The 24818-nt window shown below is 44.0% G+C and overlaps 1 protein-coding gene across 4 annotated transcripts in view; it reads left to right on the plus strand.

Annotated features, from left to right (window-relative positions):
• LOC106585552 (protein turtle homolog A) overlaps window positions 1–24818 on the plus strand; it is a 68834-nt gene that overhangs the window by 12191 nt on the left and 31825 nt on the right. For all 4 annotated transcript variants that reach the window (XR_001323973.2, XM_014171898.2, XM_014171895.2 and 1 more), the window contains exons 2-3: window positions 3529–3624; window positions 5051–5257. Coding sequence is in view for 3 of the 4 variants with exons in the window: in XM_014171898.2 (XP_014027373.2) it covers window positions 3564–3624; window positions 5051–5257 (268 nt within the window). In the remaining variant the exon portion in view is untranslated. The remainder of the gene's footprint in view (window positions 1–3528; window positions 3625–5050; window positions 5258–24818) is intronic.

Here is a 24818-nt window from a genome sequence, read left to right on the forward strand (position 1 = left end):
ATACACCTCTGCTGTTTTCAACCAAGATCTCAGCGATCACTGCCTCATTGCCTGCATCCGTAATGGGTCTGCGGTCAAACGACCACCCCTCATCACTGTCAAACGCTCCCTAAAACACTTCTGCAAACAGGCCTTTCTAATTGACTTGGCCGGGGTATCCTGGAATGACATTGACCTCATCCCGTCAGTAGAGGATGCCTGGTTATTCTTTAAAAGTGCCTTCCTGACCATCTTAAATAAGTGTGCTCCATTCAAAATATTTACAACTAGGAATAGATATAGCCCTTGGTTCACCCCAGACCTGTCTGCCCTTGACCAGCACAAAAACATCCTGTGGCGTTCTGCATTAGCATCGAATAGCCCCCGTGATATGCAACTTTTTAGGGAAGTTAGGAACCAATATACACAGGCAGTTAGGAAAGCTAAGGCTAGCTTTTTCAAACAGAAATTTGCATCCTGTAGTACAAACTCAAAAAAGTTCTGGGACACTGTAAAGTCCATGGAGAATAAGAGCACCTCCTCCCAGCTGCCCACTGCACTGAGGCTAGAAAACACTGTCACTACCGATAAATCCACGATAATTGAGAATTTCAATAAGCATTTTTCTACGGCTGGCCATGCTTCCCGCCTGGCTACCCCTACCCCGGTCAACAGCTCTGCGCTCCCCACAGCAACTCGCCCAAACCTCCCCCACTTCTCCTTCATCAAAATCCAGATAGCTGATGTTCTGAAAGAGATGCAAAATCTGGACCCCTACAAATCAGCCGGGCTAGACAATCTGGACCCTCTCTTTCTAAAATTATCTGCCGGAATTATTGCAACCCCTATTACTAACCTGTTCAACCTCTCTTTTGTATCGTCTGAGATTCCCATAGATTGGAAAGCTGCCACGGTCATCCCCTCTTCAAAGGGGGAGACACTCATGACCCAAACTGCTACAGACCTATATCTATTCTACCCGGCCTTTCTAAGGTGTTTGAAAGCCAAGTTAACAAACAGATTACCGACCATTTCGAATCTCACCGTACCTCCTCCACTATGCAATCTGGTTTCCGGGCTGGTCATGGGTGCACCTCAGCCACGCTCAAGGTCCTAAACGATTCCGTAACCGCCATCGATAAGAGACATTACTGTGCAGCCGTATTCATCGACCTGGCTAAGGCTTTCGACTCTGTCAATCACAACATTCTTATTGGCAGACTCAACAGCCTTGGTTTCTCAAATGATTGCCTCGCTTGGTTCACCAACTACTTCTCCGATAGAGTTCAGTATGTCAAATCAGAGGGCCTGTTGTCCGGACCTCTGGCAGTCTCTATGGGGGTGCCACAGGGTTCAATTCTCAGGCCGACTCTCTTCTCTGTATACATCAGTGATGTCGCTCTCGCTGCTGGTGATTCTTTGATCCAACTCTACGCAGACGACACCATTCTGTATACCCCTGGCCCTTCGTTGGACACTGTGTTAACTAACCTCCAGATGAGCTTCAATGCCATACAACACTCCTTCCGTGGCCTACAACTGCTCTTAAATGCAAGTAAAACTAAATGCATGCTCTTCAACCGATCGCTGCCCGCACATGCCCGCCCGTCCAGCATCACTACTCTGGACGGTTCTGACTTAGAATATGTGGACAACTACAAATACCTAGGTGTCTGGTTAGACTGTAAACTCTCCTTCCAGACTCACATTAAGCATCTCCAATCCAAAATTAAATCTAGAATCGGCTTCCTATTTCGCAACGAAGCCTCCTTCACTCATGCTGCCAAACATACCCTCGTAAAACTGACCATCCTACCGATCCTCGACTTCGGCGATGTCATTTACAAAATAGCCTCCAACATTCTACTCAACAAATTGGATGCAGTCTATCACAGTGCCATCTGTTTTGTCTCCAAAGCCCCATATACTACCCACAACTGCAACCTGTATGATCTCGTTGGCTGGCCCTCGCTTCATAATCGCCACCAAACCCACAGGCTCCAGGTCATCTACAAGTCTCTGCTAGGTAAAGCCCCACCTTATCTCAGCTCACTGGTCACCATAGCAGCACCCACCCGTAGCACGCGCTCTAGCAGGTATATCTCACTGGTCACCCCTAAAGCCAATTCTTCCTTTGGCCGCCTCTCCTTCCAGTTCTCTGCTGCCAATGACTGGAATGAACTGCAAAAATCTCTGAAGCTGGAGACTCTTTCCTCCCTCACTAGCTTTAAGCACCAGCTGTCAGAGCAGCTCACAGATCACTGCACCTGTACATAGCTCATCTGTAAATAGCCCATCCAATCTACCTCATCCCCATACTGTATTTTTTTATTTTTTTATTTATCTTGCTCTTTTGCACCCCAGTATCTCAACTTGCACATTCATCTTCTGCACATCCTACCATTCCAGTGTTTAATTGCTATATTGTAATTACTTTTCCACCATGGCCTATTTTTAGCCTTACCTCTCTTATCCTACCTCATTTGCACATGCTGTATATAGATTTTTCTACTGTATTATTGATTGTATGTTTGTTTATTCCATGTGTAACTCTGTGTTGTTGTATGTGTCGAACTGCTTTGCTTTATCTTGGCCAGGTCACAGTTGCAAATGAGAACATGTTCTCAACTAGCCTACCTGGTTAAATAAAGGTGAAATAAATAAATAAAACAGGGTTCTCTTCTCAAAAACTCTGGATGATACCATTTTTTACGTTGAAACTCAAGAGGAGAGATTAATTGAAAGTGCATTGAAGACTGGGGTTGGGATGAAGACTAGACTGGGGTTGGGATGATGACTAGCCCGGGGTTTGATAAGAAGACTAGACTGGGGTTGGGATGATGACTAGACTGGGTTTGGGATGATGAGATCTCTTCTATACCATGTTTCTTGTAGGATGACAATGTCTTTATTTCCAATTTCTTTGATGAAGTCTGGGTTCCTTTTCTTTAGGCCAAAGGCAGATGACATCAGACCTTGTATATTCCAGGATGAGATAGCCAGTAAACAGAGATGTCGCTGGTGTTTTCCTCTTGCACGTGTCACGTGTCTATAGCTTTAAGCCCAGTTAGCATGATACGAGACCTACGGTATGAGCTGAACTAATCAGAGGCAGAAGATAAATCTCTTTGACCGTATCAGTGACAGACACACACACACACACACACACACACACACACACACACACACACACACACACACACACACACACACACACACACACACACACACACACACACACACACACACACACACACAAACAGGGCATGATGTCCACTCAGAGGAAATATTTCCCCTCCCAATGCTAGTTTGAATAAGCATGTTTGCCAAATCCCAACCACAGATCAGACATCACATTTTGCAGTGTGCAAAGATTATTTACGGAATACAGTCAGTTATCAAGAGATCAACAGACTGGAATGCAGTTTAAAGTAGGGATTATGAAATACTTTAGGGTTGATGTTAACTTGGACTATTACCTTGGTCTTGTCTGATGCCAGATGCAGTGGGAAGGTCCTTGTTTGAATGTGTGTGTTTCTGTGTTTTCAGGTTGGGAGATGTGTGAAGGTGTGTGAGGGACGGCCATGGGATTGGAGAGACTGTGGCTTCTGGGTGTCACCACTGTTGTTGCCCTCTGTCTGCTGCGTAAGTATCATACTGTACATCTGGGAAGATTTGCTATGCTCATCACATTTTTCTTGGTTTCTCTCCTTACACCTGCCTTGCTCTCCTAGCTACCCAAGTAATTCACTTCATACATTTGTATTACAATGGTGCAACACTGTAGTTAAGTTATACACCGTAAAAACGTATCATGTAAAATGTACCTCTAGAGAAAACCTCTCATCCAATTCACTATCTTCCTCTCACCGTTTCTGTCTCTCTGCATCCTTTTCTACCCTTAACTACCAATGTATTTTCCTCTGTAGTTTATACCACTCTCTTTAGATTCATTGTTCATATTGTTCACATAGCCCTTGACTTTCATGTACTGGCCAGTGGAATTTTCTGAATGTATTCCCTAGAACATATGATTCACAGCATCATACTGATAAATGACTGACATCTGCCACTATATACACATGGCCTGGATTGGGGAAAGTGATGAGGAGGGGGTCTGGGGGTCTAGACACAAGTGTGTACAAGGGAATGGGGTGAAATCCTACTAAAATATATCTACGGATGCGGATTTAGATCAATCTGGGATTTATACTGGCCCCATCCCAAAGGCACGCTTCTCGGGGGAGGGGAGTTTTGTGGAGTGCAGGCCATGTGTGGACCCCAGGGGGTGGCGGAGTGGGAGGGAGCAGTGAGGGGCCTGCTGCCCTGCCCTCTATCAGGGAGTGTCCCCCTTTGAGATTAGTGCTTAATCACTAGGCCAGACGAGGTACAGAGACAACACAACACTGCCAGGCACCCAGCTGCAGGCACAGGCTCTCAGGCTCTGGCCCAGGTGTCGTTAATGGAATTGAAACATGTTTAAAGAGTTGCAGTCCAGCGGTCTTGTCACCAAATGGAGTGTCATTGTTTTACATGGCCTCTGTATGTCTGTTTTAAACTAAGCATACTCTGGAGATTAACACAGTCATTGGAAATATGCAGGCTGACATCCAATATTTATTGACATTTAAATGTGTTTATGCTATCTACTCTAATCTCTTATCCTTTACTGCTTGTTAGTTTCTCAATGTCCTTCCAGTTTTTTCCATCCTTGCCTTTTGGGTTTAGCCTTGTTTCTCCTGTCTTTGTCCTCCCCTTCCCTCTCATAAAGGAGCCAAGCTGATGCTGGTTGCTAAACAATTTTATCATCGGTTCTCGGCCCTGCAAAAAATAAAGTGAATATTTACTCAATATCTTCCTGGAATGTGTAACCAGAAATTCCACAGAATGCATTTTGGAGAAAACTCAGCATGTATCTGGCTCTGCATGAGACTCAAACTTATGTGGAACAGATCCACATGTGGATGTTGAATGTTGACTATTCAAGCATCAACATGTTTTACTGCCGATTCACCAGTCATGCTCAGCCTACCACCATGGTATTATTGCAACCTGTGTGCTTTCTCCTCAGGTACATCCCAGGGTGTGGAGGCGGTGGTCCGAGCCAGGGTTGGGGGGACTGCAGAGCTAGGTTGCAGTCTTACCCCCCTTTCTACAGGAGTAACCACCCCAAACTTGTTCCCACTGCACGTGGTGGAGTGGGTTCGTCTGGGTTACAATGTTCCCATCCTCATCAAATTCGGAGTGTACGCACCACGTGTGCATCCCAACTACAAGGGTGAGTCCTCTTGTCCCAGATCTATGTCTTATCACTGCTTCTTTCAAATTACACAATGCATAGCAAATACCCTGTGGCAATTGCAGTTACACAACATGGCTGAACATTTGAACCTTTTGGGTCTCACTTTGAGTCCTGGTGCAATTTAATCTTTTGTCCTGTTGGTTTATTGGGAGCCATTTGCCTGCATTCAACACCCCAGTGCAGTCTCTACATTCCTCAGTGTATCGTATGGGAGAAGGACAAAGGAGAGTTTAACCTCAAGACAAGGACCTGAAAAAGATGCATTTCTCTGATTATATCTGAAGAGATTCTGTGCAATAAGGTCACATTGTCTTAAAACAACTTTCAATTACCTTCCTTTGAGCCTTTCTTTCCTCTCACTAGTAGCTGGCTGGGAATGTGCTTTAAGTACAGCTGTTTTGTTTTGAGTGGGGGTGGGGAAGGGGCTACAATGGTATTTATGAATGCTGGGGGGTTTCAGTGGTGAGAATACCCCAAATAGGTAATCCACCCAAACAAGAGCCCTGTAATTACACTGTGTGTCTGGGTGTGTGGTAGGGCCTCCATAGTACCGGGGCAGGGGACTGGGGCAGGGCCTGGGTGAGGACGGAAATATGTTAATGGATCAGTCAGGGGGGTGGGATGACAGACAGGGCTGTGTGTGGGTGTGTGCATATGTATGTGTGTATGTTTGTGTGTTTTTATGTGTGCATGCGTATGTGTGTGAGTGCAAGGGGGGGGGGGTAAAAAAAAAGTATTGTTGAATTGAGGCAGGCTTGGGTGGGGTGGGGGCTGGTGGTCTGATGACAGTTTTTTATTGGTATTCAGAGGGGTGACCCAGTGAAGAGGTTGCTTTGCTGTAAGGAGAATGAAGGAAGTATATGGAATAATAGAGTTTTCTTGCCTAGAGTACCATAATCCAGTCATTGTCTCTCAGAGAACAAAAGACAAAGGTCTATATCACATCCACCCCTTCCTCTGACGGAGCCCACGCCAGTACTTGTGCCTCCAAAATCCCATATTCTCTCATCTAGGTCACTGAACCTGGCAGGAAGCCTTTCAAGTCCACCTACAGTTGGTTTTCACTTTAAAACAATCAGTAGATGATTTCAGCTATCACACTAAAGATCAAATGGACCCTGGCATGCACTGGACACCGACCAGGCTCTGACAATTCAGGAATGGCCGGAAGAGCACTAACCAACAGATGTCTGGCCGTCTTTCTGACCCACCCATAAACCCCAGTGTTATTGTTTTAAGGCAATCATGTGATGCAGCATAACCCATAATTCATCACTGAGGCTATGGGGGTAAAAACAACAGAAAAGTAACAACAACAATCTAACGGTTTGTTAGAAATCAAAAAGGACTTGGTTTTGATGAGGGATATTCTCCCTCTCTGTGTGTCTGGGGTGTGCTTAACCCCTGTCTGCCTCATATCCTCTCAGCTCTCCTTCTTGAGGCAGATGGCAACATGTGAAGCGTATCAGCACTGCAGATCTAATGTATTCTACCATCAAATTAAAATGTATGGGGGATTTCAGATTGAACCACAGCCCCACCTCACTAGACAGTATGAAACACAACCACTTCCTGATCTTTGTCTCAAGCTGTCTATACTCAGGGACAAACAAGCGCAACACAACTTTTTAGTAATAGGAAGAAATGCCTAACTTTTTTTCATCCTTATTAAGAGCTTATAAGACTGCTCTATCTCTCATGTACAATCTTGCACTGACGCCATCCGCCAGTCTAATAGTGTCTCATGAAAGAATGAGAGGAAGCGTTATCTTGGATGGGGGTATAATAAAGTAATACGTTTAATCTCTAATTGTTCAGATAGGATATCAAGTGTATTTCAGATTACAGTGAGTGCTTGAGGAGTGCTTGCTGTGTCTGTGTCTGTGCCACAGAGTAATGTCCTTCTGTTGACCCCATTAGAAGCCATTCGTTCTGAAACAGACAGATTACTTGTGCAGGCTGCTCTGCAAATCTTTTATTTCTGGAGAGAAACCATTTTGAAGGAGGATGCCCAGTGCCACATCCTTCTTCCTCCATGTCTCTTTTCTAAACATGCCCTGGAGGGCTGAACATCAATCACCTGAGAACAAAGAGGAAGAGACAAATAAATAGTTACTGAAATACTGAAGTCGAGTCAACTCGGCTAGTGAAGTCTGTTGGAGTTGTGCTTTTTGAGGAAATGTGTTAGTCCAGGCTGGCCTGTGAGTCTCCATTCACTGGCCGCGCTGTCAGGGGCACTTACTCTAAAAAGGGCAGATCAAATGTGTCCTCTCCGCTGAAGTAAATGAGTGGAGACGGTGTGGAGGGCACACCCTCCTGGGGGTAGAACGACAGAGGCAAAACCCCAGACTCAGCCCAGCAGGCCCCCATCATTCTGTCTCAGTGTGAGCCGTGAACACTGGGGGAGTCATGGCCTTGTTTCGCCCTCATACAAATACACACATTAAAGAACCTCAATTAATGAGCCTTGTTCCTCCACCATCTTTTAATTGGAATTGACATTTTACGTTGGTCAACAACGCCTTACTAAACATGACCCTATTCGACCAACTCAGCCAGGAGAGAGCCAAACAGAGAGGTGGCAGCTGAGGCTGACCCACATGATCCAGCAGCAATCTGTATTTCTACTAAAACTGGACCAGGGAGACGTTTGCCAAACAGTGACACAATATGAGAAGAATGCAGGCTAGACCCGTGGATTTCATGTTCTCCAGCTCTAAGTTACTCCGTCAGGACAAAGGTTCTGTTACTTCATCTCACAGCGCTGTAGGTGTGTCCCATGGGCCTGGAATCAGAGCAGGGGGAATGAGATCAGGCCCAGTATTGTGCTGCCTGGGAGCTTTTGTGTGAAGTCCTTCTTTAACCTCTAGAGGATACAATCCCGCTAAAGGGATTGGTTGGACAACAACCAGTGAGAGAGCACGGCGCGAAATTCAAAACAAAATAATCTCAAAATTAAAATTCAAGTATTATACGGCGTTTTAAAGATACTCTACTCGTTAATCCAATCACATTGTCCGATTTCAAAAAGGCTTTACGGTGAAAGCAAAACATTAGATTATTTTAGCATAGCACCTTAGCAAAAAAAAAAGCAATTTTCCAAGCACGGATAGCCATCACAAAACCAGATATACAGCTAAAATGAAGCACTAACCTTTGACAATCTTCATCAGATGACACTCCTAGGACATCATGTTAGACAACACATGCATTTTTTGTTCGATCAAGTTTATATTTATATCCAAAAACCCAATTTTTACATTGGCGCGTGACGTTCAGAAAATGTTTTCTCCCCATAACTTCCGGTGAATAGGCACATTTAATTTACAGAAGAACTCATAAACGTTGACAAAATGTATAACAATTATTTTAAGAATTAGAGATAATCTACTCCTTTATGCAACCACTTTGTCAGATTTCAAAATAACTTTACGGAAAAAGCACATTGTTCAATATTCTGAGTACAGAACTTCAATTCTAAGCTATACAGTTAGCCTACAACCACGACGTCGACAAATCTCAAAAAATATGTTTGAAATATTTACTTACCTTTGCTGATCTTTGGCGGAATGCACTCGGATGGGCACCCACTTCCACAAGAAATGTTCATTTGTTCTGCAAAGTCCATCATTTATGTCCAAGTCCGTCCGTTTTGTTGACCCATCCAGAACACTTTACAATGCCATGTGGCGTGGATGCAAATCCATAGACGAAATGTTCAAAGTTCCATTACCGTTTGTAGAAACACGTCAAACGATGTTTACAATCAATCCTTTAGGGTATTTTTTAACATAAAATTGCAATAATTTTACAACCGGGCAATAGGTATTCATCCCAGAAGAAAAATAAAAAACAACGAAGTCATGTGCACGCGCGTCATAAGACACCTGTCCTCAGACTGGCCAGTGATTGACTGAGCCACAATTTTCTGCCCGGTAACAGGTGACGGATAAAACCAGTTCCTAAAGATTGTTGACAGCCAATGGAAGACTTAGGAGGTGCAACGTAAATCCTATGTCACTGTAGTTTTTCAAGGGATTCAAAAGAAAAACTACATTTCTAATTTCTCCCACTTCCTGATTCAATTTTTCTCAGGTTTTTTGCCTGCCATATGAGTTCTGTTATACTCACAGACACCATTCAAACAGTTTTAGAAACTTCAGAGTGTTTTTTATCCAAATCTACTAATAATATGCATATTCTATTTTCTGGGCCAGAGTACTAACCTGTTTAAATTGGGTACGTTTTTCATCCGGCCGTGAAAATACTGCCCCCTAGCCCCAACAGGTTTTAAGGCCCAAGCACTGCCTAGGAGGTTCTACTTTATCCCAGACCTGTCCCAGACTTGGCTTGAGTTTCACACAGGAGAAGAGAGGAGCTTTGGTTGAGCCAGGCCTCTGTTACCTACAGATATAGGATCTTAATCTGTGTTAATCTAAGTTTCTCACAGCAGGAAAATAATCATGCAGCAACAGGAAATGTGCATTTTTGTTTGGATTATAATTAAAAAAAATTAGGGGTTGATGCAGTTTTGGATAGGGAAAATCAAGTCTGAAATGTTAAAGTGGAAAGTTTAAACCTTGAATACACTACAAATTTGCATTTCCTGCAACAATAGGATGATCAAATTAAGATACAACACCTGTACTGTTGGAAGAGTAGTTACAGCAAGAAGAGGGTTATAAGTTAGGTTTAACCACTGAAAGTATCAGAACTCAGGATAAGACCCAGATGCAAACAGCTAGAATCACAGATGTTTACTGACCAAACAGGGGGCAGGCAAAAGACAGGTCAAGGGAAGGCAGAGGTCCGTAATCCAGGGCAGAGTCAGTAAGGTACAGAACGGGATCAGGGCAGGCAGAGGTTCGCAATCGGGTCAGAGTCAGGCAGGTACAGAACGGCAGGCAGGCTCGGGGTCAGGGCAGGCAGAATGTCAGAACTGGGGATATTAGGAAACAGAAACATGAGAAAACAGGAAGACGGGAAAGCATGCTGGTAAAACCTGACAAGACAAGACAAACTGGCAACAGACAAACAGAGAACACAGGTATAAATGCACAGGGGATAATGGGGAAGATGGGCAACACCTGGAAGGGGGTGGAGACAGGTGAAACCCATCAGTGTGTGACAGGACTCCCCCTCCTCTAGGAGCGCCACCTGGCGCCCTGCCCGGGCACATACCTGGTTGACCAGGGTGCCGGCGGTGGAACTCAGCAATGAGGGCTGGGTCCAGGATGTTCTTAGCAGGGACTTAGCACCTTTCCTATGGGCCATAACCCTCCCAGTCAACCAGGTACGGGTATCCCCTGCCGCGAGGTCGAACACTCAAGAGGCGCCTCACCGTGTAAGCTGGATGGCCGTCGATGAGATGGGGGAGAGGGGTAGACCTGGAAAAACAAGATAAAGGACAGTGAGACAGGTTTTATTTTGGACACACGAAACGTAGGATGGATACGGAGAGTGTGGGGCAACAGAAGGCGAACAGCAGAGGGGCTAAGGATTTTAGAGATGGGGAATGGGCCGATAAAACGGGGGGAAAGTTTACGGGACTCCACCCGGAGGGCCAGGTCCCGAATGGAGAGCCATACTCTCTGCCCGAGGCACTAGCAGGGAGCAAGGGTCCGGTGGCGATCCGCTTGTTGCCGATACCTGGATGTGGTCTTCAAAAGAGCGGCCCGGGCTCTCTTCTAGGTACGGTGACAGCGGCGGATGAACATCTGGGCAGAGGGTATGCTGAATTCCTCTTGCTCGGGGAAGAGCGGGGGCTGATATCCCAAGGAACACTCAAAGGGCGAGAGACCAGTGGCCAAGCAGGGAAGGATGTTGCGGGCCTATTCCACCCACACGAGTTGCTGGCTCCAGATGGTGGGGTTGGTGGAGACGAGGCAACGAAGGGCCGTCTCCAGGTCCTGATTGGCTTGTTAGATTGAGGGTTGAAACCAGAGGACAGGCTGGCCGACGACCCAATGAGGGTGCAGAACGCCTTCCAGAACCGGGACGAGAACTGGGGACCCTGATCGGAGACCATGTCGCCCGGAAGTCCATGGATCCAGAGCCAAGGAACCGAGCCGTCTCCTTGGCTCAGGATAACTTGGGAAGGGGAATAATATGGACGGCTTTAGAAAACCTATCCACCACCGTCATGATAGTAGTGTTGCCGTCTGATGGGGGAAAACCGATATATGGGATCAGGGGCGGTGAGGAACAGGGAGTGGTTGAAATAGGCCAGCCAAACCTCTTTTTGGAGCCGGTGGAACCTGCTTGTGCTTGGGCTGCCGTGGGCCTCCTAGATTGGTACCCTCTGAGCCGGCTTGGGGTGTGATTGTATGTACCTATAGTATTTTATACAGAGTGACCGACTGAAAGGGAATGTACAGTTATGAATATAACTACTCGTCCCTGAAGGAGGGGGCGAGGTATAACATATTTTGGTGCCGCGCCGTCAGGGGCTTCGGGCACCTTGAGGAGCGGTATTAAATTGAGTAAATGAATGCGAGCCCCGGTATTATAGCCAGGAAGGCGGGGCTTCCGAGGTCAGGATCTGCATCCGTTGACCCGTTGGTCGTGATTTCAGTTTGCTTCAGGTAAATAGAATTGGTTGTTAACTCCCCATAATATGTTATACCTCAAATCAAATCAAATCACATTTTATTGGTCACATACACATGGTTCGCAGATGTTAATGCGAGTGTTGCGAAATGCTTGTGCTTGTAGTGCAATAATATCTAACAAGTAATCTAACAATTCCACAACAACTACCTAACACACACAAATCTATGTAAAGGGATGGAATAGGAATATTTACATATAAATATATGGATGAGCAATGACCGAGCGGATGGTATAGAATACAGTATATACATATGAGATGAGTAATGCAAGATATGTAAACATTATTAAAGTGGCATTATTAAAGTGACTAGTGATCCATTTATTAAAGTGGCCAATGATTTTGAGTCTGTATATAGGCAGCAGCCACTCTGTGTCAGTGATGGCTGTTAACAGTCTGATTTCCTTGAGATAGAAGCTGTTTTTCAGTCTCTCGGTCCCAGCTTTGACCTGTACTGACCTCGCGTTCTGGATGGTAGCGGGGTGAACAGGCAGTGGCTCGAGTGGTTGTTGTCCTTGATGATCTTTTTGGCCTTCCTGTGACATCGGGTGCTGTATGTGTCCTGGAGGGCATGTAGTTTGCCCCCAGTGATGTGCAGACTGCACCACCCTCTGGAGAGCCTTGCGGTTGTGGGCAGTGCAGTTGCCGTACCAGGCGGTGATACAGCCTGACAGGATGCTCTCAATTGTGTATCTGGTAAAGTTTGTGAAGGTTTTAGATGACAAGCCAAATTTCTTCAGCACCCTGAGGTTGAAGAGGCGCTGTTGCGCCTTCTTCACAACACTGTCTGTGTGGGTGGACCATTTCAGTTTGTCCTTGATGTGTACGCCGAGGAACTTAAAACTTTCCACCCTCTCCACTGCTGTCCCATCGATGTGGATAGGGGGGGTGCTCCCTCCTGTTTCCTGAAGTCCACGATCATCTCCTTTGTTTTGTTGACATTGAGTGAGAGGTTGTTTTCCGTCAGGGAACAGTAGTTATATTAATTTCTGTACAATTAAAATGCATATATTTAGCTTTGCTTTTCCTTAGCGTGCTTTTTAGTTGTTCAGTTTTTGGCATTCTTTTGTTTTTTATCGTATGTTTGTTGTGTAGTAAATATTTCAGCTTTTATTTTCATTGTTTTTTCATTGTTTTTTTTTTCTTCTGTGAAGCATATTGCGTTGCATTCCTGGCTGTAGAAGCATCATGTGCTGCCATTCATCCTCACCATTCATCCTCACACTCGTAAACCATCTCACATCATCAGAGTGTGCAGCAGAACACTGTATACTGGAAACATTTGGTTTGTTATTTTAACTAAAACATAACCAATCTTTGTTAAACATCAATGCCAAGCTTGTTTTTGCATGGATTCCGCTAAGCGGGTAGCTTTTAACAACTAGGACCGTTATTTCTTGTCCCACAATCCTGCTTAACTAACAGGTTAAAGTCTGATTGAAAGAGCTGCTAACCTAGCTAAGCTGCTAACATTAGCCATCAAGCTAACGAAGTTAGTTCCAGATGAGTTTTCCAATGGAGCCCATCTTTGTCTGGAGAGGTAAATGAACGGTTCCAGCGCTGTAGGAGCTCTATCTACTATGTTTTGTTTTGGGACAAACTGGATCACTCAGAGTTCCAATGCGGCAATTGTTTGCTTGTCGAGGATTATAGGCTTGAGGTGGCTTCCTTGATCATGCAGGTAGCTAGCCTACGTAAGAAACTGGGGAAAATGCAGAGTTGAATGTTTACCTTTTCTACGCCAGTGGCTGGACAGCATTCGTGCATGTTGGATGCATCTCCGTCTTGTTGTTTGTTGTTATCCGACTGGCAGGTGTTGCCCGGAGTTCGTTCGCCAGGGGAGCCATCTCCTGCCTCTCATCCCTCATATGATAGTGGAGTCGAAGCAGCACAGCAAGAGGAGCATGTCAAGCATGGCAATCAAAGATGGTCGCATGTCACGAACCGTGGAAGCCGAAGACAGTGGCCTGCTGCAAGGCAGCCTACACTCCCAACGAGAGGCCAGGAGCAGATACAAACAACGAAAAGTTTCGTCGGCCTGGATCCTGATCTTCCTGCACCTTCGTTGCTGGGGGTACCTGTGTCTGCGGCCGTTGTGCCTACTCCTACTCCTTCCCATACGATTTCGAAGTCGACGTCGGCAACCTTCCGTCCCTACTCTGGATCAAGCAGGACTTCTCCATCTGTCAGAGGCCTAAACCATCCTGTGAAGCGTGGGAGTGTGCGGATTTTCTTGTCCTTTTTCCCACCTGTGATTTTTGTCAGCTCCATGGTAAGAAATGTAACTGTTTCTGGTGCAAAAACAATGTCCTATCCAGGAGCTCCAGTAAATTACATTATTAAACTGCTCCTGAATGTACTACGCCAGGGCATGGACATCAATTCTATCATAGTCCATATGGGTTTTAATGACATTATGAAGGGTAGCTCTGAAAAGTTGAAACTGGATTTCAAAGAGCTGATTGACTCTCTACTAGACACTAATAAAAGACATCATATCTGGCCCTGTGCCATCTCTGAATCATGGCATTGAACGCTTTAGCAGGATTCTGTCTCTTCACAACTGGCTACGTGATTATTGTAGCTCAATGGGTGTAACTTTTGTTGACAATTTCCCAACTTTTTGGAAACAAAACACATTTTATAAGGAGGATGGGATCCACCCAAATCATTTGGGTTCCTGGATCCTTTCACAGCATTATAAGGCTGCGTTGAGACAATTACTTATCAATGACCCAAGCCCAGCTCAGTTAATCCCTATCATTGTATTGCTGAGTCATCATAATTCTTTAGCAAATGTACATTGTACCAGGGGCATTGGTAAACACAATGTAAGTAACATAATTTATGTCCGCATCACAGAGAAGTGCTCAAAATAGCCAACATTAACATATGTCGCTTAAGAAACAAGGTTCATGAAATTAATTACTTGCTAGTAACAGATGACATTCATATTCTATCTCTGAAACTCACTTAGACAATACCTTTGATGATACAGTGGTAGCAATACAAGTTTAGAACATCTACAGAAAAGACAGAAATGCCAGTGGTGGAGGTGTTGCTGTTTATATTCAGAACCACATTCCTGTAAAGATTAGAGAAGATCTCATGTTAAATACTGTTGAAGTAATATGGCTACAGGTTCACCTGCCTCACCTAAAGCCCATTCTTGTGGGAAGCTGCTATAGACCACCAAGTGCTAACAGTCAGTATCTGGATAACATGTGTCAAATGCTTGATAATGTATTGATATCGACAGAGAGGTATATTTTCTGGGTGATTTAACTTCTATGGGCTAGGTGGGACGTTAGCGTCCCACTCTATTCAACAGCCAGTGGAATCGCGTGGCGCGAAATACAAATACCTCAAAATGCAATAATTTCAATATTTCAAACATACGACTATTTACACCATTTGAAAGATAAGACTCTCGTTAATCTAACCACATTGTCCGATTTCAAAAAGGCTTTACAGCGAAAGCAAAACATTAGATTATGTTAGGAGAGTATATAGACACAAATAACCACACAGCCATTTTTCAAGCAAGCATATATGTCACAAAAACCCAAAACACAGCTAAATGCAGCACTAACCTTTGATGATCTTCATCAGATGACACTCCTAGGACATTATGTTATACAATACATGCATGTTTTGTTCAATCAAGTTCATATTTATATAAAAAAACAGCTTTTTACATTAGCATGTGATGTTCAGAACTAGCATTCCCACCAAAAACTTCCGGTGAATTTAGTAAATTACTCATGATAAACGTTGACAAAATACATAACAATTATTTTAAGAATTATAGATACAGAACTCCTTTATGCGTTCGCTGTGTCAGATTTTAAAATAGCTTTTCGGCGAAAGCACATTTTGCAATATTCTGAGTACATAGCTCAGCCATCACGGCTAGCTAATTTGTCACCCGCCAAGTTCGGGGCAACCTAAACTCAGAATTACTATTAGAAAAATTGGATTACCTTTGCTGTTCTTCGTCAGAATGCACTCCCAGGACTGCTACTTCCACAACAAATGTTGTTTTTGTTCCAAATAATCCATAGTTATGTGCAAATACCCCCGTTTTGTTCCTGCGTTCAGGTCACTATCCAAAGTGTAATGCGCGAGCGCATTTCGAGACAAAGAATTTCAAAATGTTCCATTATCGTACTTAGAAGCATGTCAAACGCTGTTTAAAATCAATTTTTATGGTATTTTTCTCGTAAAATAGCGATAATATTCCATCCGGACAATACTGTATTCATTCAAAGAGGAATGTTTTTTTTCCCGGCCGTGAAAATACTGCCCCCTAGCCCAGACAGGTTAAATATTGACTGGCTTTCATCAAGCTGCCCACTCAAGAAAAAGCTTCAAAAAGCTTCAAACTGTAACCAGTGCCTGCAACCTGGTTCAGGTTATCAGTCAACCTACCAGGGTAGTTACAAACAGCACAGGAATGAAATAATCAACATGTATTGATCACATCTTTACTAATGCTGCAGAAATGTGCTAGAAAGCAGTATCCAGATCCATTGGATGTAGTGATCACAATATAGTATCCAAAGGCTGGGCCTAATACAGTGTATAAGAGGTCATACAATACGTTTTGTAGTGATGCCTATGCTGTTGATGTAAAGAATATTTGTTGGTCTGTGGTGTTTAATGAGGAGCAAACAGACGTTGCAATTGACACATTTATGAAATTGTTTTTCCCAGTTACTAATAAGCATGCACAATTAAGAAAATTACTGTAAAAACTGTTAAATCCCCGTGGATTGATGAGGAATTGGAAAATTGTATGGTTAAGAGGGATGAGGCAAAAGGTATGACAAATAATTATGTCAGGCTACTCAACCGATTGAAAATGTACTGCAAATTGAGAAATCATGTGACTAAACTGAATAAAAGAAGAAGAAACTACACTATGAAACAAAGATAAATTACATAAAGAATGATAGTAAAAAGCTTTGGACCACCTTCAAATACATTTTGGGAAAAAGGCAAACTCAGCTCCATCATTCATTGAATCAGATGGCTCATTCATAACAAAACCGACTGATATTTCCATCTACTTTAATGATTTTTTTCATTGGCAAGATTAGCAAATTTAGGCATGACATTTCAGCAACAAACGCTGACACTACACTTCCAAGTATATCAGACCAAATTATGAAAGACAAGAATTGTCATTTTGAATTCCGTAAAGTGAGTGTGTGAAAAAGAGGGGGAAAAATTATTGTTGTCAATCAACAATGACAAGCCACCGGGGTCTGACAACTTGGATGGAAAATTACTGATGATAATAGCAGATGATATTGCCCCTCTCTTTGCCATATCTTCAATTTAAGCCTACTAGAAAGTGTGTTCCCTCAGGCCTGGAGGGAAGCAAAAGTCATTCCGCTACCTAAGAATAGTAAAGCCCCCTTTACTGGCTCAAATAGCCGACCAATCAGCCTGTTACCAACCCTTAGTAAAGTTTTGGAAAAAATGGTTTTGACCAGGTACAATGCTATTTTACAGTAAACAAATTGACAACAGACTTTCAGCATGCTTATAGGGAAGGATATTCAACAAGCACAGCACTTACACAAATTACTGATGATTGGCCGAGAGAAATTGATGATAAAAGATTGTGGGGGCTGTTTTGTTAGACTTCAGTGCGGCTTTTGACATTATCGATCATAGTCTGCAGCTGGAAAAACATATGTGTTATGGCTTTACACCCCCTGCTATATTGTGGATAAAGAGTTACCTGTCTAACAGAACACAGAGGGTGTTCTTTAATGGAAGCCTCTCTTTAATGGAAGCCAACATAATCCAGGTAGAACCAGGAATTCCTCAGGGCAGCTGTCTAGGCCCCTTACTTTTTTCAATATTTACTAATGACATGCCACTGACTGAGTAAAGCCAGTGCGTCTTTGTATGCGGATGACTCAACACCAGCTACTACAGCAACTGAAATGACTGAAACACTTAACAAAGAGCTGCAGTTGGTTTCAATAAGTTAGTCCTAAATATTTCCAAAACTAAAAGCATTGTATTTGGGACAGATCATTCAGTAAACCCTAAACCTCAACTAAATATTATAATAAATAATGTGGAAATTGAACAGGTTGAGGTGACTAAACTGCTTGGAGTAACCCTGGATTGTAAACTGTCATGGTCAAAACATATTGATACAACAGTAGCTAAGATAGGGAGAAATCTGTCCATATTAAAGCGTTACTCTACCTTCTTAATAGCACTATCAACAAGGCAAGTCTTACAGGCTCTAGTTTTGTCGCACCTGGACTACTGTTCAGACGTGTGGTCAGGTGCCACAAAGAGGGACTTACGAAAATTGCAATTGGCTCAGAACAGGGCAGCACAGCTGGCCCTTGGATGTACACAGAGAGCAAACATTAATAATATGCATGTCAATCTCTAGAGGAGAGATTGACTTCATCACAACTTGTATTTGTGAGAGGTATTGACATGTTGAAAGCACCAAGTTGTCTGTTTAAACGACTAGCATACAGCTCAGACACCCATGCATACCCCACAAGATATACCACCAGAAGTCTGTTCACAGTCCCCAAGTTCAAAACAGACTATGGGAGGCGCACAGTACTACATAGAGCCATGACTACATGGAACTCTATTCCACATCAGGTAACTGATGCAAGCAGTAGAATCAGATTTTAAAAACAGATAAAAATGCACCTTACGGAACAGCCGTGACTATGACGCAACACAAACATAGGCACAGAGACATGCATACACACACATGATAACATACGCACAATACACACACATATACCTTGATTTTGTGTTTTAGATATGTGGTAGTGGAGTATGGGCCTGAGGGCACACACTTAGTATCTTGTGAATTCTGTAATGAATGTATTGTAATGTTTTTTAAAAATGTTACAATTGCCTTAATACAAATTCCATGTCTGAAATGTGCTGTATAAATAAAGCTTGATTTCATTTGAACGAATGAGCAGAACAAATGCAGCATCTGTCAATTATTTACCAGTACTGTACATCATGTATGGAATACAAAAGGGCTCATAAACTCACACATGCATGAACACCTGCACATGGTAATTTCTAAGTCATACATTATGTTAGTATATTTCAAATACAGTGTCATTAAAAACAGGTATTGGTACATTGACACTTCCATGCTTTGTCACAGATTTGAATGCAGTAGACCATGGTTGACTTGTTGCTTCTAAATTGCTTGTTTTCTGATTCCGGCATGGAGGGCCATTCTGTAGTTGGCCAAGTTGGCTGGGGCTGAGGTTTGGATGTGTCACTCACTGCTGCAGTGGCTTGACCATGTGAGCGGAACGTGCTTGCTGGTGCAAGGGTTAAAACAGCCGGACAGAGAGAGAGGGACTGAGTTAACTGTAATCTATTGCTTGACAAAGAGCTATTCATAAGAGGGTTAAACTGATTAGGGGAGAGGAGGATTGAAGAGGGACATTTGGGGGGGAAGGGAGGGGTGGGCTGTCAGGGGCTGGGGGCTGGCCCCAGACTTATGATTGTATTCAAATCAAAACACATCCCACAATGCACCTCTGCCCGTCTCCCTTAAACACATACGGAACGGACAAAGAAAAACAAAACGGAGGCCTCTTTAAACAGAATGATCTGTCTTCCTCCATAGGTGCCGCTATTAATTGTAGCATATGAAATTCTGTATATCCCTGTGCATTACAACATGTAATTACGCAGCAGTGGGAACCACCACTGCAACAATCACATGTCCATTCCATTTCCTCCGAACAATAGAACATTATCCCAGAGATTTAACGCTGAGAGGCTGCATGGACCACAATGAACAGCATTTGCCACACAATCACTGCATCGGAAGTGTTGACTTCCATATGTGTGACACCCAGCTTGAATGGAATTATGTGGGTAAAATGAATACGATTTAACACCAGTTTCACTAAAGTAAGCATGGGAGCACACAGTGATTTTAAACACAATGCAGTACATTACAGAGAGCCTCCTTTTATATTAAAACCCCAGGCCATGGTTACATAAAAACTGTTGTCAGAGTACAGGCAAGCCAGTTCTCTGGCAGTGCAGTGAGCGGTGCAGCTCAGAAAGAGCTGAGTGATTTTTAACCTGCCACCCACTGGGGGAGAACCTGACTCTGGCTAATGTGAAGAGGGTGGTGCGTCTTAGAGGGGAACGCTGAACTGAACGGGTGCATTAGAGTTTCCATTATGCACCCTTCACTGCACACCAGCCAGACCTGTCAGAATAGCAGCTCGTTGTAAGGCAGACTGAAGTCGTCATGTGATATCTGGGGGTGGAAAAACAGTGAGGAGAATAGACAGGAAAAAAGAGCAGCTAGTGTTTCTCTGTCTCTGTGCTCCATAGAGACTAGTGTATAGGAGGACCTCAGGATATTGTGTTAATGCAGGCCAAGTGGGAGTAATGAATGTGTCTGCTGGAGTGTTACAGGCTCACTGAGGTCAGTGAGGTCTCACTCATTGGTAGTAGTAGGTGGATTATTGATCCAAATACCTTCTATAACCTCACCATAATCTGTCATTGTATTCCTTGTGGAATGCAGCGATGAGCCGTTTAACAATTTTCATCAATACTTGGTCATCTTTGATGAGTATTCAGATCCCCATTTTTTTCTTTCGAGTTGGGATGGTTTGGAAATTGTCCACACCTTTAATTTGGAACATTATTTTAAATAATGTGGTAGTGACCCATCTGTCCATCTTAACAAAAGCAATCATTTACAGGGCACATATTTATTTTTTTAATCTTATTCTGATTTGGTTTTTATGAATGGAAGCAATTTTGCCTTTTGGGACCATCCATGGCTAGACAAATAATTAAAATAAAACTGCATTTGTCACTATTGTCTGACCTCAGATTCGAATGAAAACATGCTTTTCTCTCTCTGGCTCTCTTTTATCTCTCACACTGGGTGCGTTCGTAAATTCAATCTGGAGTGCCAGAGTGTGCTCAGAGTGCCCCCTGGGCGTTCGTAAATTCAGAGCATTGTAGGATTGTCTGTTCGTAAATTCAGAGCGTTTCACTCTCGGAGCGTTCAGAGCGCACACTGGACGCTCTGGCCGAGGAGTAGGGTTGATCCGAGCATTCTGGCCTCACAACTGCAGTCAAGTACCGAAGCTAACTGGCTAATGTTGGCTAGCTTGCTAGCTACTTCCAGACACAAATGAGAGAACACCTCACTCTGACCATTTTACTTGCCCTAGCAGTGCTGGTTAGGCTGTTTTTATGTTATCCAGAGCATTATCAAGAACTGCTGCTGACAACAATTGAATTACGCTTTTTTTGCCAACGTTTACTGACACCAGCCATATTCAATGGGTGTTGAGCGTTCGTAAATTTGTCAGTTATTCTGCGCTCTGGCACACTCAGACGAGAGTGCTCTGAAATCGGAGTAGGTAGCCAGAGTGAATTTACGAATGCATTTCCTACTGCTGGATCGGTCACAAGCCATTTACTCATTATTTCAATCCAAACATGTTTTCTTCCATGTGTACTTTTTTGAATCACAGGCACAAACCCACCCCCTGTGATTGGCCCTCCCTTCCCAGTGTTTTACCCCCGTCGCTCCCCGTTTCCACAGCAACTGAATTCAAATCCAAACTCCCAGCCCTGGGTATTCTTGGTTTCATCACTATGGTAATCTGAGAGAATTACGAGGGGTGGTGTGGGGGAGTTGCCTTCCCTTTGTAGTGATGGACAGGCAGGAGGGGAGCAAGAAAGTTAAGTGTTTGATAGTCCAACAAAAAATTCCCCAGTGGTGAGCCAGTTGGAACTGCACACTCAAGGTTTTGAAAATCAACTCATATGCTGTGCACGCTCATGCTTGCATGTCAGTATTTAGATTTATTTGGCCATTGGGAATTCCTTGGTTTGTGTTTGATTCTTAATCATTCTTAGAGGTGCTGGTAATCTTAATGAATTTAAAATGTCCCTCAGCATTTTTAGCCACAAAGGGATTAGGTGTGAGAGTGTGTGTGAAGTGTTACACATGAAATACTTTTTCTCCAGTGCACTGGGTGTGGAGTTAATTCCATTGCTGTTTGGGAAAAAGTCTGTATAGGAAATAGGCAGCTCAGGGAGGATCCCTCACTTTGAGATAACAGCCAATGCCTGAAGTCTTTGATACACCTGCACACATTTCCTTTCTCTGAGTGTCCTATCAGCTCTCCTAATAACACTGACCTGGGATCAGAGGTACCTTTTTATGTAAGCACAAACTGAGAGCCACCCAGTAATGATTGGGTCTGTGTTGAAGCAGGTCAGACAATCATTACCTCTGCAAGCATACCTTACTATTAACCAAAACAACAGCCCCTCTCAGGAATGTGGGGTTAATTGTTACTCATTGTAATCCCTTTTTAAACACAGTGTGGTGTTTCACACTGAAGCCTCAAGGCTGTGGGTGCATTTTGCTTAATTAATCACAAGGCTACCTCCGGCCACTGCTGTCTGAAAGGAAAACATCCTGGACAGCTGAATAGTCGCTGTTTTCCTCTGATGTTTTTTGGCATAATTTCAAAGTTGAAGTAAATTCAATAAATCTTTTCTATCATTCAACACCCTGGTGAAATGACCTCAGGAGCTGAAGTACAAGATTCTGTCGTGAAAAGATTCAATGATGAGGATGCTACTCCGTCTCTATTCTCATGCTTATTCAATGAACAGACTAGGGGCTTTTTTTTCTTCAAATAGGGGCTTTTTACACATTGTGTTGTCAATCATAGGATTTAGTGTACAAAGTGTCAGTCTTTATTCTCGATTCTGCAGGCTGTAGAATTGCATTGGTTATCTACTACAATTGCTTACTACAGAGGTTTATAAAGCCTAAGCATTTATCAGACCTCATCATATGAAGGCATTCAGTTGTACAACTGGCTAGGTATCCCCCTTTCCCTTTCCCTATTCCTTGTCAGAGGGTTAACTGGTTTAACTTGTTCCACCTTGAAAAATATGTATATTTCTTGTGTTTAAAAGCCAAGGGCTTCCTCCTCTGCTCATTTATAGCTCCAAACATTATTAACTTACATTTATGAGTAACTCATTGGGTACGTTTGTTTTGTTCTGAGGGGATGCATGAGGTTTCTCTGTGACTGCTCTGTTTATTTTAAAACTGCTTGGCTGTTGCCTGCTAAAAGCATGAGTTTTCTACTGATTTACTATAAACATTCTCCTATCATTTAAAACCCTGCATTTGGGGAAAAAGGAGTTCATTGAGAGACTGAATAAAAGGAGGGGGTGGGGAAAGACGGGTAACTTAGTACCCTGAAAACCAGGCTTCAGTCACCAGGCAACCAAAAGATCACGTTTCAAAGCCCGACAAGGAGTTGTAAGAAGTAGAAAGAAAAAGAGAGGGGCGGGGTGTGAGATAGAGAGACGTGTGTTTGGAAGGAGGTGGGGGGGAGAGAGGACTTCATAAAGTGTCTTCCGCTTTCCACAGTTTCCCTCTCTGCCATATGTTCCTCCATGATAAACAAAAACAGGTGGTACATTTCAAAACAAATCTTCAGATTCCGGTGGAATCTGGTGACATTTTGACATTGATAAGAGCTTCTCTCTTTTGTTGATGTACATTTACATTTACATTTAAGTCATTTAGCAGACGCTCTTATCCAGAGCGACTTACAAATTGGTGCATTCACCTTATGATATCCAGTGGAACAACCACTTTACAATAGTGCATCTAAATCTTTTAGGGGGGGGGGGGTTAGAAGGATTACTTTATCCTATCCCAGGTATTCCTTAAAGAGGTGGGGTTTCAGGTGTCTCCGGAAGGTGGTGATTGACTCCGCTGTCCTGGCGTTGTGAGGGAGCTTGTTCCACCATTGGGGTGCCAGAGCAGCGAACAGTTTTGACTGGGCTGAGCGGGAACTGTGCTTCCTCAGAGGTAGGGGGGCCAGCAGGCCAGAGGTGGATGAACGCAGTGCCCTTGTTTGGGTGTAGGGCCTGATCAGAGCCTGAAGGTATGGAGGTGCCGTTCCCTTCACAGCTCCATAGGCAAGCACCATGGTCTTGTAGCGGATGCGAGCTTCAACTGGAAGCCAGTGGAGAGAGCGGAGGAGCGGGGTGACGTGAGAGAACTTGGGAAGGTTGAACACCAGACGGGCTGCAGCGTTCTGGATGAGTTGTAGGGGTTTAATGGCACAGGCAGGGAACCCAGCCAACAGCGAGTTGCAGTAATCCAGACGGGAGATGACAAGTGCCTGGATTAGGACCTGCGCCGCTTCCTGTGTGAGGCAGGGTCGTACTCTGCGAATGTTGTAGAGCATGAACCTACAGGATCGGGTCACCGCCTTGATGTTAGTGGAGAACGACAGGGTGTTGTCCAGGATCACGCCAAGGTTCTTAGCACTCTGGGAGGAGGACACAAGGGAGTTGTCAACCGTGATGGCGAGATCATGGAACGGGCAGTCCTTCCCCGGGAGGAAGAGCAGCTCCGTCTTGCCGAGGTTCAGCTTGAGGTGGTGATCCGTCATCCACACTGATATGTCTGACAGACATGCAGAGATGCGATTCGCCGCCTGGTTATCAGAAGGGGGAAAGGAGAAGATTAATTGTGTGTCGTCTGCATAGCAATGATAGGAGAGACCATGTGAGGATATGACAGAGCCAAGTGACTTGGTGTATAGCGAGAATAGGAGAGGGCCTAGAACAGAGCCCTGGGGGACACCAGTGGTGAGAGCGCGTGGTGCGGAGACAGATTCTCGCCACGCCACCTGGTAGGAGCGACCTGTCAGGTAGGACGCAATCCAAGCGTGGGCCGCGCCGGAGATGCCCAACTCGGAGAGGGTGGAGAGGAGGATCTGATGGTTCACAGTATCAAAGGCAGCAGATAGGTCTAGAAGGATGAGAGCAGAGGAGAGAGAGTTAGCTTTAGCAGTGCGGAGAGCCTCCGTG

The sequence above is a fragment of the Salmo salar genome, chromosome ssa24 (genome assembly GCF_905237065.1).
Source record: "Salmo salar chromosome ssa24, Ssal_v3.1, whole genome shotgun sequence".
Classification (NCBI taxonomy): domain Eukaryota; kingdom Metazoa; phylum Chordata; class Actinopteri; order Salmoniformes; family Salmonidae; genus Salmo; species Salmo salar.